This window comes from Hydra vulgaris, chromosome 02 (assembly GCF_038396675.1).
Source record: "Hydra vulgaris chromosome 02, alternate assembly HydraT2T_AEP".
Taxonomy (NCBI): domain Eukaryota; kingdom Metazoa; phylum Cnidaria; class Hydrozoa; order Anthoathecata; family Hydridae; genus Hydra; species Hydra vulgaris.
Window position 1 is genome coordinate 57,219,178 of NC_088921.1, and position 22,035 is coordinate 57,241,212.

Below are 22,035 nucleotides of genomic sequence, written 5' to 3' on the forward strand. Positions count from 1 at the left end.
TAATTTTTTACTTTTAAAGAAAGTAAAGTATAAAACACTTACAAATTGTTTTTTCTCTATTTTTTTATAAGCAATGAGAGATGTTTGACCCTGAGTAAAAGTGTCAACTTGCACAAATTCATCAGAAAGTTCTTTTGCTAGCAGACTAGCAGTTTGTATCCATCCTTGAGATTCAATCTACAAAACGGATTATTGTAGTTTATTATAACGATTCATATTTTGTATTAACATAAAATGTCAAAATTCTAAAACAAATACAAAGCTTTAATTTTAAAAATACCTCAATCTTTTTAAGATCCTCACTGCTAAACAGTGCAGAGTCATTTTTTAAAGCTTCATTCACAAGTTCACATAAAGATGCTAAATTCTTAAAAATTGTGTTTGCTTGTTTGACGATAGCTTGAGATGAACATTCATCTAATATACTTAAACTAATCACAGATTTAACATCTGCAACTGTTACTTTACTAGCATTTCGAGATTCAACATCTGGAGTCATTCTTAAAAGAAAAATAATTGCCCAACGAATCATGCTTAAGTGTGTTAGAGAAACCTAATTGAAAATTAAACTTACATATTTAAAAAAAGATTCAAAATTCAAGTTGAAAATAAAACTTTGAAGATCATAAAAAAGAAGACAACACGATTCACACCTGTTCTAGTGTTTTGTTGTTTTCTTCATTGATGCTCTCAACAGTGTTGTTTAACCAGATTTGAAGTTCCTCACTCACCAGCATAAATTGAGATTTAGACTTCTTTTTTTCTGATAGCACAATATCACATGTTTGAGGTGAACTTTCTAATGTATTAGCATCAAATTTTAGATTATTTATTGAAGTAGAGAGAATGCTCAAAATATTTGAAATTGAATCTAACCACTGTTGTTGTAAGTGTCCAGCAAACTGAATCCACTCCGAATCAAACAGTAGTTGACCATCAATTACACCATTGATCTTGTTTATCCTGAATCATAAAGTTATGAAAAACTTATTTAAGTATTTAGAAATAAAAATATGTTTAGAATAAATACAAAATATTTTATAAGCATTTTTTTAATATTGAATAGCAAATAGTATTTCTATATATTTAAATATTATAATAAGTATATTATAATATTTAAATAACTTATTATCATTTTATTAATTTTAACATTCCTACCCCCCCCCCTCCTCTACCTCTTCTGTTTGTTTTTTTTTATCTTTTTTTTATTAAGATGTTCTTTTAATGAAAACACTCACCATTTGTTCATTGTATATGTTAAAGAATTGATTGATTTTGTAAGACCATTCTCTCCACACATACGAATACTTAAATGATTATGAAGTGCTTTGATCTTTTTTTTCAATTCAATCATTATAGTGTGTTGAGGATGCTGTTTATTTTTTAAAAAATGACGATGAAACACCTAAATAAAAAAAAACTCAAACAAAATCACCAAATATTTTTCTATAAATATATTATAAGTTTAAAAATATACAGATGGTATTTCAAACTTAGAATATGTATTATATAAAATAATTATTATAATTATAATATATAAAAATAAATAGTATGTACATAAACTCAATTTAATTTCATTGTTTAAAGAAAAATATTAAGTTATTTATGTTTCCATTAATAACATTTTCTGTAACAAATATTATTAAAGAACCCAGTGGGAACAAAAATCATTTTTTATAACTATTTTTTCATATTTTTAAATCAGCACAAAAAAAAATGGACTAAAATATGATACAGTTTTGCAAAATTTATTTCCAAATTGCATAGAAAACAATTAAGCAGTATAATAAAAAATATTATAAAAATCCACTTATACTTCAATCCAAAATTTAAAGTAAAATCATTTAATTCATTTTAGGTAAATTACATTAAAAAAAAATTTTGAAATTGATATAAACAAAAAATATATTTTTCTATGTTTATTAACAAAAAAACAAGCTTGAGCTATTTTTCCCTGATGCAGAAGTTGGTAATCAAATAAAATATGCAGAAGTCGATAATCAAATAAAATGAGTGGTCTTCAAATAAAAAAATAAAAAACATGTTGTTGATCTATTAAAAAGAAATGACCTTCTTATATCACCATAGTGCAATATAAAAAGTTGTAAGTTACCTTGTCATCACATTAAATTTTAACAAGCACACTTCCCAACTGTATTTCAAACCCTGAAATCGTTTAAACTGTAGTCACACAGAATCGAATTATACACTTAGCATTTTAAAACAATTTCTGCATTCTGTTCAATTAAGATTATCTGCAAATTCATCAATGTTTAATGATGAATTATTGTAGTTAGGTTTTAATTACAAACTTCCATCCTAACCTAAATTTCTCTCCAAGATACCAAAAACCATAAACACAACATCATTTGGTTTAAACTTCTAAGCAATAGTGTTAAATAAATTATAGGAAATTTTTTTTTTTTGCCTTAATCAATTATGACTTCTCTCTTAACCACAAGCTTCATAACTTTTAACAGAAACGCAATAAAACAAGTAACAGCTGTTTACCAAATATGAAATCTATCTTAATGCTCACAATTGTTATATTATAAGCAGCGACAAAGTTTCTACTAAAAACAATTGTAACAGCATTAATAAAAGACCTGCCTTTTGTCGGACTAATAAAAAACCATTGTTGAAGCATTAATAATAATACGTAATAAAAAAATGCTGTATGCTCACAATTCTATAAATTTTGGCTTTAAAAATGTTTTGAATAAAAAATGTTTTTAGGGGTTGCTACCATGAACATTATTTGGGTCACTAGTGTTATAGAAATTTTTTTTTCCAAAAGTATGTTGTGTTGGGTCTCAAGTGAAGCAAAATTTTATAAAAATTTCAAAAAAATTTATTTTATAAAAAAAAAGCATTATTAAAAAATATTGTAAGAATGCTTTTATTAATTATTGTTGAAAATTTTTGATGCAATAAAAACTAATACAATACTTATTTTATTACATCATTTTATTAAATCATGATTATTTTTAAAACTTTTATACAATTTAGCTATATTTGAGACCCAACTTAACATACTTTTGGAAAGCTTTTTTTTTCTATAATATCAGGGGCCATTTAATGCATTTGTAACTCATACCCATAAAAATATTTTTCAATTCAAAAAATTCAAAAAATTTTTAAATCTACTATTATTTTGCTATATAAACACATTAAGAGGTTGCCAGTAAATTTTTTTTTTAATGTTGCTTTTTGAATCACCCCATTAGATTTACTGATCATATTAAATCATTTAATATTCTTAAGTTTAAAAAAGAAACTGAACAATCAAAGGAGATTTGGAAACTAGAAGATGCAAATTTAAACCCTATAGTTAAAATGAAAATAACAAAAAAGTACAATGGCTATAACTCTATCACAAAATCCTGTAAATTATACAAAAATGAAAAGTATTTCTATTAATTTTTTAAAAAATCAATTATGATTTTGTAAAAAATTAATTTTACATTATGTTGAAGACTCTTAAACAAATAAGAGGATTCATACCTTAATTTGGAGCAAGAAAAACAACACTAACATATACCTATATATTCTATATAATATATAGAAATAACAAAACATTTTTCTGCAATGAAGCTTGAAGAAGCCAAAAAGATTTTGGCTTTGAAAATTTTTCTATTTACAAGAACTGTTGTTAGGAGTTAATGAAAATTCTAGTTTATTTGGTCAGAGTTAAACTTATTTCTAACCTGAGCGGAATTTTCCCAACAAAGATCTAAACAGGATGTCATTTTTAATAGATCGTCTTCATTACAAAGCAATATAGCATCAGAAAACCTGTCAGCTTCATTTAGAAAATGTTTTTCCCAAGATTTCAATCTGCTAAGTAACTCTTTAATATTAATACCATTTAGTAGATGCTGAAAACCTTTTTCTTGTCTAAAAGTAAAGTTTAGTAACAACACGTCTGTGTTTTTCGAAGTAAAAAGAATTTATAGAAAATAGAAAGTTGGATTGAGCATTTAAATAGTTTAAAATTGACACGTTGAGAACTAACAAACTAAAAGTCTAATAACTAAATATAAAAAAAGTAATTATTAATTATATACCAATTGATTTAAAAATAAATTTGTATACAAGTTTTAAAAATATTTCCGATATGAACAAAGTTACTAGTTTACTTAACCATCACATTTATAAACAAAACAAAATTTAAAAACTTGACTCTTTGAAAATAATTATAAAAGCTTAATATTAATAATTATTTTTTATTATTATTTTTTTCAATTTAATTCTTGTTTGAATGGCACTTTAATTTTTTTTAAAACAATCTTAGCTGTTCTAAATTTTAAATTTAGTGAGACGAAAGCTTAATCCAGTTATAACCTTAGTAATCTATAAATTCTTGTTATTATTTATGCATATTTTTAATTAATTATCTGATTCAATCTATTGCTCATCATTAAATTCAATCTATTGCTCATCATTTCAAAACAATGAAGTCAATTGAATCAAATCAACAAATTTTAAACATGCAGATCTAATCTAACTTTAACTTCTGCTTTGAGATTGCATTAAACAAATAATATATTATTTCCTTAATTACTTTATTAGTTCTTAAATTTTTTAAATAAGTATAACCATGTAGCCCTGACATCAATCATAATTTTAATTTTTTCAAATATATCAAAAATAGTAACAACGTGATAAGAAAAAAATGTTAACAAAATATAAATAAATACAATGGGATTGCCAGAGACTTAATAAACTGACTTACTTAGGCTCAGACTGACTTACTGAGTTTGAAACTTTGAAGCCCAATCTTTGATCTCCAAAAAGACCTCTTTGATCTTTAAATAAAAAAATATATATAACATTATATATAATAAGTATAAAATTAACCTAACAAATTATAAATCTTTAATTTTAAATTCCTAAATTTCTTTTAAAAAATTGCACTTACATCTAAGTAGCTGTTTACTTCAGCTTGAGATAATCTTTCATCAAATAGATTACCAACTCTTAGCCAATCATTTACATTGTTTTTTATCAATTCCATCTAAAACATATATTATTTTTGAAGGTAACTAAAGCTAACATCAATGATTTTTATCTTCTAAAATAAAAAGATATTTAAAATTTTCACTTTATTAATATAAAATTTATTGAACTTATTATAATTATAAATTTATTATTAAATCTTTTACCTATACAGTATATATATAGGTTATTTATAAAATTTATAATTTAAGAAGGATTTTTTTTCAGATTTTATTTAAAATCGTCTTTTAAACATTGCAAAACTAAGTATTATTTATTCGGACATGGATGATTTTACTTCTTCTTGTCTATTAAATCAAGCCTCAGTCTTACATTTGATTTCCTCTTCTTGTCTATGGGTTCCTGTTCTTCATTATTGTTACCTGTATTTCTTTATGGTTAGTTTTTTTTAGCAGCTATATTTGAATTTTAAAGACTGAACAATCACTAATGTCATTAAACCTGCCATTTTTATTGATTTTCCTTCTCTCAACTCTAAAACACACTTATTTAAGACAAGTTAGTCACTGTTTAGTCTAATCATTTTCATATTGTTTACTTTTCCATCTCAACCCTATAATTTTAAAATATAATTTTTATTAAGCAAAGCAATTCACAAAAAAACAAATGAGACATGATACTACATAGAATGTGTAAGAGTTTAACCTGTACACCCTTTCTTTATAAATCTCCCCTTTATAAGAATGTGCTAGGCTTCAAACTAGAAATCTTTCATCTATAAACTTTTCATCTATAAGAATGTGGTAGGGTGTAATCTAGAAACTTTCTATCAGGCATTCTGAGGCAGTAACACTACTACATTTTAAATATTGTATAGATAAAGTAAATCATAGGAGTTTTGTAAATTTTTTATAATAATATATTTATAGAAAATGTAACATGTATATATATATATAAAATAGAATATTCTGCAGGGCCGACAACATTGGTTCTAAAGTGGAGGGGTGCAATCGTTAATTTCTAAAAAAGTCTTCTATATCTTAAAATTTCAATTAAAAAAAAAAGGTATTATAAAAATTTTATTTTATAAAAAAAGTGTTCTGTAGATGTTATCTATAAACAATTAATCTCAGTCCTGTTCTGTAGATGTTATCTATAAAAATTAATAAAATAACCTGTTGCTCATCTTTTTGTAATAATGTTTTAACAGCCTGACTAATAATATTATGCCAAAGTTCTTCAAACAAATGAAGCCTATGAAGTGTCATCATTTTATGCTTTTCTATAACTTTTAATGATAACATGAATGCAGTTTCAGTCCATAGATTACGCTCATCTATTAGCTTTGCTAATGTATAAAAAAAATTTATATAAACTTGCGTATATTTAAATGTAAATTATTATAAATAATTTTAACAAATGTCAAATATAACAAAAGAACCAGTTAAGTATTTTAAATGGTAAGAGTCATTTTTAACATTATTTACTTGGTTATTCATACCAGGTTTTTCCAATCCAATATGAATACTTTCTTTATTTTTTAGTTCTATTTTGTTATTATCACAATCCAAAGTTAAAAAATATTCATCATGACACGTGACACATTAGGACACGTGTGACCTAATGTGTCATATGATCTATTTCAAAACACGCCTTAAATAAGACAATCCTGAAAAACAGGATGTTTGGTCACCCTAAATATATATATATATATATATATATATATATATATATATATATATATATATATATATATATATATATATATATATATATATACATATACATATCAATTTGCAATAACATCGCAAATTAAGGAAGTATTTTTTTAACTGATTAAAGTTGAAATATAGATTTAAAAAAAAGGAAAAGAAAAAAAAATTAAAATTGTTTAGAATAAAAGATTTATAAAAAATTAATAAAATGGAAACAATAAAAATATTAAAGAGTATAAATTGAAGAAAAACAGATAACAGAACTATAAAAAAAATTAAAATAAATACGTTTGTGATAAATTTGAAAATAAAAAAACTTTAATATGTTATTAAAATATAAAATAAAGAACAACTTTTAAGTTTTATCATTTATGTTGTTTGCATTGCTTATATTGTTGTGCATTTTTATATTTTTTGCATTGTTTATAATGTCGTGTATTTTTGTGTATTTTTTATATTGTCATGTATTTTTATGTTTTGTTTATACTGTTGTATAATTTTGTGCATCGTTTTTTTTGACATGTACATTTGTGTATTGTTTATATTGTGTATTTTTTTTGACATGTACATTTGTGTATTGTTTATATTGTGTATTTTTTTGACATGTACATTTGTGTATTGTTTATATTGTGTATTTTTTTGACATGTACATTTGTGTATTGTTTATATTGTGTATTTTTTTTGACATGTACATTTGTGTATTGTTTATATTGTGTATTTTTTTGACATGTACATTTGTGTATTGTTTATATTGTGTATTTTTTTGACATGTACATTTGTGTATTGTTTATATTGTGTATTTTTTTGACATGTACATTTATGTATTGTTTATATTGTGTATTTTTTTGACATGTACATTTGTGTATTGTTTATATTGTGTATTTTTTTGACATGTACATTTGTGTATTGTTTATATTGTGTATTTTTTTGACATGTACATTTGTGTATTGTTTATATTGTGTATTTTTTTGACATGTACATTTGTGTATTGTTTATATTGTGTATTTTTTTGACATGTACATTTGTGTATTGTTTATATTGTGTATTTTTTTGACATGTACATTTGTGTATTTTTTATATTGTGTATTTTTTTGTGGCGCTGTTGCTAACTATTTTTATTATGGTTTTGTCTTGTTGCTATTATTCATATGATTTCATATTTTTTGTCTCATTGTAATATTTAAATCACTCCTTCTGTTTTATTTTCTATTTTCTATCATTCTTCTGATTGTTAAATGTTGTTCCATCTTATTCATTCATTATATCTCATATTAGCTCATTAACTTTTTCTCTTTTTTGTGTTATTAGAATTACATTTTTAATATTACTGTTCTTCATTTTGTTAATCTTTACATTATTACTTTTTGTTGTTTGTTTGTTATTTGCTTTGTTTAATTATTTTATTAAGGTGTCACTCCAATAACTAGTTTTTAACTATAAAAATGACACCAGACCTAATTTTGTAAAATTATAAATAAATACAAAGTTTTTTCAATTTAATGGTTAAATAAATAGATAAATGGTTTATATATATATATATATATATATATATATATATATATATATATATATATATATATATATATATATATATATAATATATATATATATATACTTATATAAATATATGTATATATATATATATATATATATATATATATATATATACATATATATATATATACATATATAAATATATATATATATATATACATATATACATATAAATATACATATATATATATATATATATATATATATATATATATATATATATATATATATATATATATATATATATAAACACATTTATAAATATATGTATCACTTATAAATATATGTATAAATATATATATAAAAACACACTTATAAATATATGTATAAATATATCCTTATATTATTGTCAAAAGAGACTTTCATGGTAAAAACCCCTATAATATTTTTAAGTTTTGTTACATAGCGAAACCAGGTTACAATACGTGCAAAATGTCCGTTAATCATATGTGATGAGACGCAACATTTTTACGTAACAAGACATAATGTTACAAAACTGTTTACATGTTTACGTAACCTGACATAACATTTTTACGTATCGTTACAAATTAAATATCTGTTATTTTTACATAACAAAAAGTAACATTTTTAACATTGTAACATGCAGTTTCTTAATATTTTATAATTTTTTGTTTTATATATATAAATATTTTCATAAATAAGTATATGAATATATATATAAGTATATGTAAATATATATAAGAATATAAATTTTAAAAAATCTTCAAAGTATAGTGTAAATAGTATAACAATAGTGAAAAAAAACACTAATTAAACATTACAAATAACAAGTTATAAACACAATTGTAGATTTAACTAATTTAAACATTATATAAATTTTTATATGAACTACTGTGAACACATAGTATTGGTTGAAACCTTATATATATTTTTGCTTGTGGGTTTATTAAAACTTTAAAAGCGCAAAAAAAAATTTTGTGAAAAAGTTACCAATTGAAACATTTAACTTTTAATTATACAAAAAAAAAAAAAAAATTGAAAGCGTTTTCAATTTTTTTTTGAAACCCGGAAGAATTTTTTAACTTAACTGAACTTTACTATTTAAAGAATTAAACTATTACTTAATTACTATTTAAAATATAAATTAACTTACTATTTAATTCTTTAAATAGAAAGTTCGGGTAAGTAAAAAAATCTAACTTTTATATGTTCATACTTATGTAATTTAATGATTTTATGACAAAAAAATTGCGCAGATTAAAACCTGGGAACGCAAAGACCATAAAAGAGTAATCATCACCCGGCTAAATGCTCATTTTTTAAATAGGCATCATCTCCCACACCACTTTCAAAAAAAATCTGATCAGTGATCCTCTTAAAATCTTTAAGTATAACTTATTTAATAATTTTCAGATTTTTCAACTTTCAAAAGTGTACTCTTGAGTCCTTAATACAAGGAGAGGGGATGGGGGAGGCATTTAATAATTTCCGGAAAATTTTCCCACCTGCCCTAGACTTAATAAGAACCCCCCTTCCTCCCCACACACACACACACACATTTATTAAGTTTTACTTGCTATCAACAGAAAAATTAGATCTCAAAATTAAAAAAGGAAAATTCTGTAAAAATCGGTCTTAAAAATTAGAAAATCATTACTTCAGTCACCGAAAAATCAAAGATTCAGTGTAAACAGGCTTTAAAAATTGTCGACATTTTCTCACCAAAGTATAAAACTTATATCAACATAAAAAATCCTATTGAAATTATGAAAAAACAGCTGTTAGAAAATGCACATTTGACCACAAGCCACGCTAGATTTAAATGGTTCTAAAACTACTTAATTCTAGCATAGCTTGTGGTCAAATGTACACTTTCTAACAACTGTGTTTTAATAACTTATTTAATATGCATAAAATTTTATGCATGTTGTGTAAAAAATATTAGTTTGGAAATTACAAATTACTTCCCCCCCCCCTTTTTTTTTAACCCTGCCTTGTTAATCAGACCTGTACTAAAATTCCCACCCATCCTCCTTTCATTCCCACCCTTTGTATTAAGGACTCGAGAGTAACCAATTCACGTAAATACAACCAATTGAGACATAACATAAAAAAATTCTGCATTTGAGACATATTTTAATTGCGCTTTTTTTTTCTACATTACATTACGTCTCAATTGGTTACTCTTTTAAAAGTTAAAAAAAAAAAGCCATTTTTTTTTAAATTACGTTACGTTATGTCTCAATTGGTTACAATTGAGACATAACGTAACGTAATTTTAAAAAAAATGCCAATTGATATGCAACGTTGCGAATAGGAATTTTATTTTTATTTGGTGACAAAGAAACGAGTTGAAACGATTTTTTTACTTTTTTTTTACTTTTTAATTATATTTACTTTATTTTTTATTATAAAAATAAAGTAATTATAATTACCATATTTACTTTATATAATAAAAAATAAAGTAAATATGGTAATTAGCAATACGGCAATGATAAACAAACATTTACTGTGTTATCAAGTTTATTTAAACAACATTTATTTAAAAATAAGAGAATGTAACCTTTTTTACTAATTGTAACCGATTGAAACTAGTAATTATCGGTCTTATTTCTAAATAATTATTTCTTGTTGAAAGAGACTTTTTCCCTGATAACTAGTAGTTATCGGGGAAAAAGTCTCTTTCAACAAGATTTAAGAAACTTCAAATAAAATGCATTTTATTGTTATGTAAAAGTTGAAACAATTAAAATAATGCGGAAGTACATTTAGTTCTATCGTTTTTTAAAAAGCTGCAATAATAATGACTAGAATTTATTTTTAAAACATGTGTGTTGCTATATTGATCTTATAGCCTGCTACAAGGGAGTGCTGCTACACTGATTATTTTATAGCCTGCTGCTACAAGTAGTGCTGCTACACTAAAATATAACATATAGCTGAGGTAGATTTTGTTTTCATTTTTTCTTCCAATAGTAAGTAAAACTTTGATACCATATATTGAAAAGTATGACCATTTGAATAATTGTGGACAGTAGTGTATATGAGTGTTTCTGAAATTAAGTGCATTTTGCCAGTACAATAATTTCAAACATCTATTTAGAATATTTTTCATCATAAAAATTATGATCTTATGTTTTGAAACAGCTACTAATACAAATTTTAACCATTTTGAGGAGCTTCATCTTTCTTAAATTTACTTTTCTAAAATTTTCTGAAGTTGAAAGTAGCTTGGGGTTTAAGATTTTACACTTCCTTGGTGTTAATAGTGCTATGTTTCGCATAAATGTTCAATAAAATCAGACATTTCACTTAGCCTAAGTCACTAAAATTATTGCTGAACACCTGAATTCACAATATTACAATGTCTGATTTGAATATTTTAATTATATTATAAGGTTGCATGTTTGATGAATAAAAGTCCTCCACTTTACAGTCATGTATGTAACAATAACAATTCACTTGCAAAATAATAAACACCTTGCGTATACATGGTAACCGTACCATAAAAAATGGTTTATTTCATTTTAAAGTATTTGCGAATTAATAGAAATCTATAAAATTTGTGTTACCATTTTTAAATAAAATCGATTCATAGCGTATGTTTTTAAATAGACAGGCACATAACGGTTGAATTTACATACATAAATTTCAAAGATATACATAAAGGTTAATATGTATATCTTTGAAATTTATATGATTAGACACATTATGTTGTTATTTATTAAAAAAATCATTATTGTATTGAATTGACTAATTCATTTTAAACATATGAACAGAAACATCGTAAAAATGTCAAATACGTAACAGTCATGTACTTAACATAATTATGTTACGGACATGACAATAGCGTTATGTATTTGACAAACATATTAAACAAATGGCCATTTATGTAAAAAACCAGTTTATTAGTTGGATAATTAAGAATTTTCGTACCAAAAAATTATATTTTATACCATAAGTGTTGTTTTTATTTTAAACCATATTTTATTTTTATTTTAAACCATCATTTAATAGTTCCATTTTGCTGCTAAGCTATCAATGTTAAAGAATTGATATTATATTTGTTTCTATCAGAGATCTGTATTACAATTATGGCAAAGAAGACAAAATCAAACCAGGAAAGGCAAGCAAAATTCAGAGCCAAAATAAGATATGATCCTGCAAAATTCGAAGATTATAAGAAGAAGGAACAAGAATGTTAAATGCAAAAAAGAAAAGCTACAAAGCCAAAGACTGAACGTGAGCAGCAACATCAATGGAAACAATGGCGAGAAGCACAGCAGCGCAGTAGAGCACATGCAAAAACACGAATGTCATCGGCAAATGATTTAAGTATAGAATCTCTACCAGGTACATCATTTTCTTCATTACCTAGTTCATCAACTCCAAACCACAATGAATCTAGGCAGAAAAACATTAGAAAGAAACAAAGTAAAGCGTATCAACTGATAAACAAGCTACAAATACAGGTATTGAAGCTAACCAAGCAAGCTGATAAGTATTGAAATTGAGCAGAAAGATTAAGTAAGAAACCATTAAACAGTAACATTACACACAGTAAAATGAGAAACATGACCCAAGGTTTGAATGGATGCCCTGAAATCAAAAGAGCACTCTGTTTCATAATGTTTTATGTGATGAACTTATGCAAAAAGTATTCATGAACCAAATCAGACAGAAAAGAATCTGTCATCGCAAAAATAATTACATCTAAACTGATGAAGAAGGATAAACTAAAGCAAACATGTCAAGATTTCACTGGTACTTGTACACTAGGGATATGACTTTTTTGCAACCTACTAGGCCTGTATCGTAATTCAATGAACTTTTATGTAAAAAGAACGAATAGATGTTTCATTTTGACATATTTTGAAAAAAGGTCACCCCAAAACCAAAAAATCGAATTTTCAATAAGTACACTTTTGTACAGTAAATGAATATTAAAGGCTGAAGATGTTGTAAGAGTCATACTCCTGTTGTTATTTTATTTATTTATGCAACATGTACTGTGATATAACAAAAAACATTATGTGATATATAATTATACAAGTATTACAAAATTAACAGTATCAAAGCGTCTAGTACAACAATATACATAACTGTCTGTGTCTATAGGCCTACTGTGTTTAGTACATGGGTCACATGATGCTCACGTCTCATAAAGAGTCTAGCGCTTATTACTTAGAATGAATCGAAGTTGCAGTTTGTCTTTCTTTCTGCAGGAAGCATACAGGTCTTGCATCACCTTGATTGCACGTTCAGCTATCTGATTACTTCGTGGTATGTCGATGACGGATGGCTCTTTCTTCCAGTGATTTTTGAATGACTGCAATGCCTTTTTGTAAGGCTTCAATACATCAGGTAAATTCTTGAAGTCATTGTCATTGTACTTTTGACTACTAAACCAATGTTCTGCCCACTCATATGAAATGAACCTGCAAACCTTCTCCAAATTCTTTCTCGCTTCAGGCATAAGAATGAACGCCAGAATGGCGAGAATGGCTCTTGAGTTCCATCTGGCATTGCTCATATTAGGAATGTTCTGAAAGTGAATCAGAGGGAAGTTTCTTTGTTCTTCATAGAACCTAAACACTCTTGTTAAATGGTACAAAAACTTCATATCGTCTCTCCACCCTGATTTATCAAGAATTTCTACAGTTCCATTCACAAACTTATCCTTCAGTTCATCATACTTATTCAACAGTTCAGACACAAATGGGTATTCAATGTTTGGAGATTTGGTATCACCCCCAAGTTCTTCGTCCATCACCAGACGGAGAATCCTGTCTAGTACGTGATGCTGACAACCGATAAATTGTGGTATTGTGACACCCTTTAATTTAAACATACGTTGCAACTTCACAACAACTCCATTTCTCTTCCCAGTATTGACGTTTGTTGTATCAGTAATGATCATCTTAATTGAATTCCACAAATTGTATTCATCAATAAGTTTGGCAATTTTTTCAGCAACAGTTTCAGCTTTGCCATCTTTTAAACGCAGTGCATCAAGTTTCACGTCAGTTCTTTCATTCTGAAGTACAACTACCTGATATTCCTTATCATCTATTCGTTTGCCGTCAAAGTGTAAGGACCACTGTTCCATTTTAAGTTGTTGTATCATTTCTTTTTTTAATTTACCTGCCTCTTTGAATATGGACTTGTAAATTGCTGATTGACTTGGAGTTGAAATATCAATACCTTGTTTTGGTAATACATTGCATATTTTAGCAGCTTTCTTTGTGGAAACTCCACTTGATGTAACCATACTTACAGCAAATTTACTTTTGTAGTGCTTTCTAGTTTTTTTCTGAGTGTCCTCATCATCGTCTTTATCACCGTCGTCGTCTTCATCATCTTCACTCTTACTTTTGCAGTTTTCAGATTCAGTACCACTGTCTGTGGTAGACAGGACTTGTGATGTGGAAGGTATTGCTGTTCCAGACTGGACTTTCCTTCTCTTGGAAGGGTGAATGGTTTCTTTACTTGCCACTTGTCCTGTTGAGTACCCCACCTGTCCTTTACTTTCTTTTTGTAGGTGGTATAGACGTTTATCTTCCGAGGATAACCACTGGCCATTCACTTTCGTGATGTCAAATAATGCATTGAGAACATCATATTTTCCACGCTTGACACATTCATCATAGACCTTCAGCACCTTCATAAGCTTTGCTCTTATCACTTGATCAGACACACGTGGAAAATTCAGTTTATTGTCCCACAATTTTGTAATTTCCTTAGAAATTTGGTCTATTCGTTCTTTTCTTCCTTTAACATATGCTCCGAGAAACTGGTATCTTCCTACGATCTGCAATTGAAGTGGTATTCTGGATTTTTCATCGAGTGAATGTTCTTCTACAGCCACGCTTCCTCTTCTTCTGTGTGACTCTTGAAATCTCACCAAATTTTTAGTCCAAGTCTTCTTGTTCTTTGTTACTGTGGTATGACTTTTCTTGTGAGACATCATATAATATTGTTACGACTTTACGGATAGCCAAGCGTACATATCCGTTTAATAAAGTCGTTTAATTAATAAAATACTTTAACTGTATAGTAATCCAATTATAGTTCGATAATCCAGTCAATGTTGATAACAGTTCGATAATCCAGTCCGTATCCTAACGATAATGCTACAACTACTTATACTTCGTACACTTACAGTGTCTTTAGTTCGCTACAGTAGTTCCTTATTAGCTCAGTTACACGCAGAGTACTTCATAGAACTATTCACATTATCAACACTGAGCTCTGACAGCAGCTCGCTTATATAATTATTTAGAGCTTCCAGAATGTTCTACTAAGTTCTATAATCTTCTACAGTCTGTTACAGTCGTCTATATCACCGTGGTAACACAATGACGTCATCACATAACAGTTCCAAGTATTTGCCGGCACATGGCCGTTTCGTTGCCATGGTAACGTGTGGCGTTATATTTATAAATTCATAACAAAATAATGAAATAAATAGAATTAAGCTGAGAATTAAGCTTAAGATTAAAACATCGGTCAAAAATGAATGTATAAAAATGGTAAATCAAATTTTTATTTTGGGGGTGACCTTTTTTTGTTGCAGAAAGCTATTTGGGCCTTTTTTCATGATTTTAGGTAAAAGTTCATCGATTTATGATACAGGAAACATTTTATTTGAAAAAAAATTAAAAAGTCATATCCCTATTGTACACACTGTCAAGATATAAGTCTATAGTGTTTCGCTATAGATCTGTTGTGATAGCATTCTATGAAAGAGATAATAACAGTAGGATAACTACCAGCAAGGGAAACAATCACACACAAAGGTGAAAAAAAATATTGAAGACTTTAGCTAAGTACACTTTGCTAAGTCTTCATGTATTCACTATTAGCCACCAGTTTAATATTTATTGCATGCTAAAGTCTAGCCTTTCGGAGAGCACCACAGTAAGAGTTATTAACTTTTCAGAAATCTATATATGTAAGTTGGAGCGAGTCATACAGTCATTGCACATTGGTGCATCCACACATACAACAATACATTTTTGGAGTGATGGGCTGACAACAAAGTATAGGAACGTATGCTGTTAACTCGTCATTATTTATACAATAAAGGATTTACACGCAGCAGCTGAAATTACTTTAAAGTCATGGTGAGTGCACAGCAGACGCGATCAGAAGCACTTTAAAATGTACCGCTGATCAATTAGCCAACCATGGTGTCATGATAACTTCAGCTGCAAACTTTGTAGAAGCTTTACACCAGAAGACTGTTATCAAGCTATTTCTAGTCAGCGAAGAAGATATTGGTGCTATAGCTAAAATGATCCCTGAAGGAGTGAAACCTGTTGCAGAAAAAATGAAGCCACATCAATTGTAATTCATTGAGAAGGGAACTTTTTTCATGCTTTCACCAGATCCAAAAGCTTATGTACTTGCCATAAGTACGGAGGGTTCTGTTTGGTCAGCTGAAAGTGGTTGCAGAAAATGAAAATAAACATGTTGGTGAGATTGAATCCAACTGCTCAATACAGTAATAGATAATGTACAACTAATTGCAGATGGGCAATCTCAAATAGTTAGTCAGCCACACCATCTGATAAATTCTGATGGCCCTTCAAATGTTAAACAACACCCAACAACAGCTGAACTTATTATGCTCAAAGTGCACAACTGGTGTATTGTTCAATACAAGAATAAGCATTACATTGGGCAAATACTTGACAAAGATGCAGACTCAACTGAAGTATTCACATTACAAATGACAGGAATGAACAAATTCAAATATATCCAACTTATGAAGACTAAATATGGTATAAATGGGATCAAATAGTCAAAAAATAAAAGATTTACCAGGAATTTATTTTATATATATATATATATATATATATATATATATATATATATATATATATATATATATATATATATATATATATATATACATATATATATATATATATATATATATATACATACATATACATATATATATATATATATATATATATATATATATATATATATATATATATATATATACATATATATATATATATACATATATATATATATATATGCATATATATAAAAAATATATGCATATATATATATATATATTTTATTTATTCACCTTCCCAAGGCCAAGACGGCCACTACAGTCAAGGAGGCTACTTTTTTTTTTGTGTGGTTACAACCTTCTCTCAACTCTATAACTTCGAAACACGAACCTCAACGAACAAGGTCATTGCGCTGAGAAACAAGTTGAGCACAGTACTACCAGGGACATGGTGGGGATCGAATTCGAAATTTCTCGCTTATCAGGCGAGCGCTCTACCACTACACCACTACAGCGTATATATATAGATATATAAATATATATCTACTAAAGCATATATAGAACAGTAATTGCTTACTAGTTGCAGCTGCAATAGTAATTGCTTACTAGTTGCAGCTGCACTATATTAGTGCAGCTGCAACAAGTAGTAATTACTGCAGTAATTACTACTTGTTGCAGCTGCACTAATATATTCTGTGCACTAGTCATCAGTAACATTTCAAACAGACTTAAGTATGCAGTATTTATACATGGCTTAACTATAATTGATTATTATTAAATCAATTATTAATTTTAAGTAATATTCGATTGAGTACCAAATTAATATTTCATTTTATAAAACATCTGAGTAAAATAATGAGAAAAATATTGTTAACTTTATTAAAAGTATTGATATAGAGTTAGGTTTTAAAAATTCTCACATAGTTGATTCTCCATTCTGTGTCTTTGTAGTTCATATAACTCATGATAATCAAGCAATCGACTAAATTAAAAATATTTTCATTTTTAAATACCTAAAATATCTATTGTTCAAGTTAACAAACACATATTTACAAATACAATGTGGTTAACAAATACAAATTTATAAATGTTTTACAAGATATAGTTACAGGTGTTTAACAAAACACTCGTGACATATTCACAAGTGTTTAAGAAGCATATATTTTTAAGTGTTTAAAAAAATATATTAATAAATGTTTAACAAGCATATATTTACAAGAGTTTAACATCACATAAAGTTTTTAATTGTTAATCTTAATATTACTACTCTAGTTAATGTTTAATGCGCTTAGTTACTGTTTAATGCACTTAGTTACAATTGTTATAACAAAGGTAATTGGCTAAAATAAAATCTGCTAACATTTTTTTTTTGGCTATTAATGAAAAGTCTAATTTAATTCGCTTCGTTATAACAACTATGGTTTTTTCTCCTGAGCAGTTTATTGACATCAAATTTAACTGTTTTAAATAGAACTAATCAGGTAACAGGTATAAACAACTTAAAATTAATATTTTGCTTTATTATTTATTTTTTAACTTTATTGTATCTTTTTTATCTAAAATTATAATTCTATTTTGAAAATTTAATCATAACTTAAAAACTATTTTTTTTAGATAAATTGTTTGTAAGTTAATTTAATGTGCTTAGTAACTGTTTAATGTGCTTAGTTACAACTGTTAGTTATTCTCATAATTACATACATCAAATTATTACATTTTGATTAGGGTTTTGTCTGTATTTGACTATGTTTTTATTTGTATACATATATGTTTTGATACATATATAGTTTATTTTTTTAGTTTATCAGGTTTATAGATATTTATTTTATAGATATTTATTTATTCAGTTTTTTGCTACATTGTTGTTATTTTAGAAATGGTATGTTATTTATTAACATGTAAGTTTATATACATAAATCTGCATATATTTCAGTAATTTTATACTTGTCTGTATTTATATATATGTATAATACATTATATATATATATATATATACATATATATATATATATATATATATATATATATTTATATATATATATATATATATATATATATATATATATATATATATATATATATATATATATATATATATATATATATATATGTATAATATATTATGCATATGTATATATGTATATATATATATATGTATATATATATGTATAATATATTATACATATGTGTATATATATATATATATATATATATATATATATATATATATATATATATATATATATATATATATATATATATATATATATACACACATACATCAGATAATATATACATCAAGATATGGATTTCAATAAATCTTAAATTAAAATATTATAATTTTGAAATAACCTTGAAAACTTTTATAAAATTGGTTTAATTTTTATTTGTTAATTTATTATTAAACTAATGAGTTAAATTGAAAGGTAAAAAATAATAAAAAAAAATTTCCAAATTAATAAACGTCCTCTCCCATTTATTAGGCACCTAAGAGTATGTTAAAAATATGTTGTTGTTTTTTACCTTGAGAATTAGTATTTAGATTTAATTTTATTTAGTCTCTCATGATTTGATTTAGTTTTAGTATTACTTTTTTTAAAAACAGTGGTTTATTAAAATTACTAATTTTTGTCTTTTCTTCACTTTAAAGAAGTAGTAAGAAATTTTATTAAAAAAACATCACATGATTTTTTATGTTTATTGGTAATAAACAGTACTAATAATAACAGTACAATACTAATATGCTTCATGATAATAGTGAAATTGAAATGAATGATATTGGGCTTGAAGAAGTTATTAGTGTAAATAGACAACTTGAGAATAATCGTCGAAATGAAAGAGATAGATTAAGGCAAAATTAAATTAATTGTTGTCAAAATGTAAGAAAAACTGCTTGGCGAGTAGAAGTTAATTTGAACCCTAATGAGGATAATGTGTTTAAAGGAGTTAATAATAACCGTCATCAAAATTTAAGAGATAGAGCTAGGCAAGATAAAATTAATCATCTACAAAATGTAAGAAATGCTGCTCAGCAAGCAGAAATTAATTTAAACCCTCATGAGGATAATGTGTTCAGGCTACTTAACAATAATTGCCATTGGAATCGAAAGAAATGGAGCTAGGTGAGATGAAATAATCATAAAATTAATCTACAAATGTATGAAATGAGCTGCATACAGAAACAAGCAAGAATGCATTGTATTACAAAAAGTAATAATATTCCAGATTATAATTTTTAAGGAGAATCAAATCAGATCTGTCAGCATTGTGGTGCTAAAAAGTTTCCTGATGAAACACATTCTCTATGTTGCCATAATGGAAATGTAGTTTTGCCTCCACTTTCCCCACTACCATAAGCTTTACAAGATTTATATACAGGGAGTTATATAGATCATAATTCCAATATGAATTTTTTTAAATATATTAGAAATTATAATGTGCCTTTCTTTTGCTACATTTACAGCTAATGTGGTTCAACCAAGGAATCATGACCCTACCTGTATTAGAATATATGGTCAAGTTTTTAATTGTTTAGGTAATCTTAGGCTAGATCAAAATAATCCCCCAACATATTGTCAACTGTATATATATGACACTTGCAACAGTAAATTTTAAAAAGCAACAACGTGGCAATAATCTTTACTTACATGATTTAATGTTTCATTATGCAAACTATAGTTAGTAAAGTGAACCCATTTGTTTTTGCATTTAAAAACATGGCTAAAATAGAAGATGGAGAAATTCATCAAACAGCTATAGAAGGTTGCTTAGGCTCAGTTGTAAAAATGTCTTTACTTGAAGGACAGATGGTGTTCCACCTGTTTCCAGGGTAGCTGTTATAAAAAACATATCAAAGGCCATCTTCTAAAAATTATATTGAGTATGTTAACCAACTTAGATTCTATGGTTTATCCTTTTTTTTTTCCAAGAGGTGATAGTGGTTTGTATAATTAATTAGTGCATAAACCTGAAAATGCAACACTGGTTAGAAATCATGTTACATTATCTCAGTTTTACAATTATAGACATTCAATAAGACAAAACTTCTGTTCAATATTTTATAGCAAGAAACTTTCAGCAATATGCTGTTGATGCTTGTGTCAAAATTGAAGGGCAGTGCCTTGCTTTTATCAGAAATAACCAAAACACACTAAGAAACGAGCAGTATGAAAGTTTGTTCTCTTCAAAATAATTGTATTGATGCAGAGGTTTTGACACCTGTTTCTGGTGGTAAATGGGTCTTGATTCTTGAATTATAGTTGGCTTCATCAGATTTTAATTTACCTTTTATTTTAAAAAGTCATCAGTTTCCTGTCAGATTGGCTTATTCAATGACAATCTGACAGGAAACTGAAATTAGTAAAAGTCAAAGTCAAACATTTAATAGAGTTGGTGTTCATCTAAAAAAACTGTGTTTTTCTCATGGGCATATTTGATGTTTTAAATTTTTTTTTAATCAATAATTTCAAACTACTATAGAGTTACATCATTTTTTTAATACATATTAAATTGCCCCTATCATTTATAAATATTTTTAATTATTATAATATGGCTTTCTTTATAATAGGCTGTGCTAGACCTCAGTCCTGCAAATGGCGGCTGTTATAACTGATTTTGAAAAGTACATTCCTTACAAAAGTTGTGCTGTCTTCAACGTTAATTATTTTCTAAGAAAATTGACAAATAGTGTTTCGTTTATTTTTTTATTATTTTACTAAATATTTAACTATATATCATTTATATATTTTAAATAGGTGTTCTAAAGATATATTAATTTAAGACTTTATGTTTTTATGGATTTGTTGAAAGATTTTTCACAAGTTTAAATATATATTTATTGAGATATATCTGTATCCTAATCTTTCAGCCCATTACCTATACAAAAATATTTTTAATTTTAATACAAATACTTTTTGCTAAATATTTTCCACATTTGTAAAACATGACTCGGATGAATGCTGAAATAAATATATGATTGGCATACGTTAACAGCTCTAAGGTAGGTTGATATATTTGCTCACCATATTTTTTTTT

The 22,035-nt window shown here is 26.3% G+C and overlaps 1 protein-coding gene across 4 annotated transcripts in view; it reads right to left on the minus strand.

Moving 5' to 3' along the window:
- The window catches only part of LOC101236342 (axonemal dynein light chain domain-containing protein 1), a 75,478-nt gene that overhangs the window by 11,526 nt on the left and 41,917 nt on the right, over positions 1 to 22,035 (minus strand). For all 4 annotated transcript variants that reach the window (XR_010636792.1, XR_010636793.1, XM_065791468.1 and 1 more), the window contains exons 12-20: positions 17,922 to 17,983; positions 6,135 to 6,307; positions 4,922 to 5,017; positions 4,756 to 4,808; positions 3,708 to 3,897; positions 1,239 to 1,405; positions 654 to 963; positions 281 to 553; positions 43 to 177 (exon numbers count right to left, since the gene is read on the minus strand). Coding sequence is in view for 2 of the 4 variants with exons in the window: in XM_065791468.1 (XP_065647540.1) it covers positions 43 to 177; positions 281 to 553; positions 654 to 963; positions 1,239 to 1,405; positions 3,708 to 3,897; positions 4,756 to 4,808; positions 4,922 to 5,017; positions 6,135 to 6,307; positions 17,922 to 17,983 (1,459 nt within the window). In the remaining 2 variants the exon portion in view is untranslated. The remainder of the gene's footprint in view (positions 1 to 42; positions 178 to 280; positions 554 to 653; positions 964 to 1,238; positions 1,406 to 3,707; positions 3,898 to 4,755; positions 4,809 to 4,921; positions 5,018 to 6,134; positions 6,308 to 17,921; positions 17,984 to 22,035) is intronic.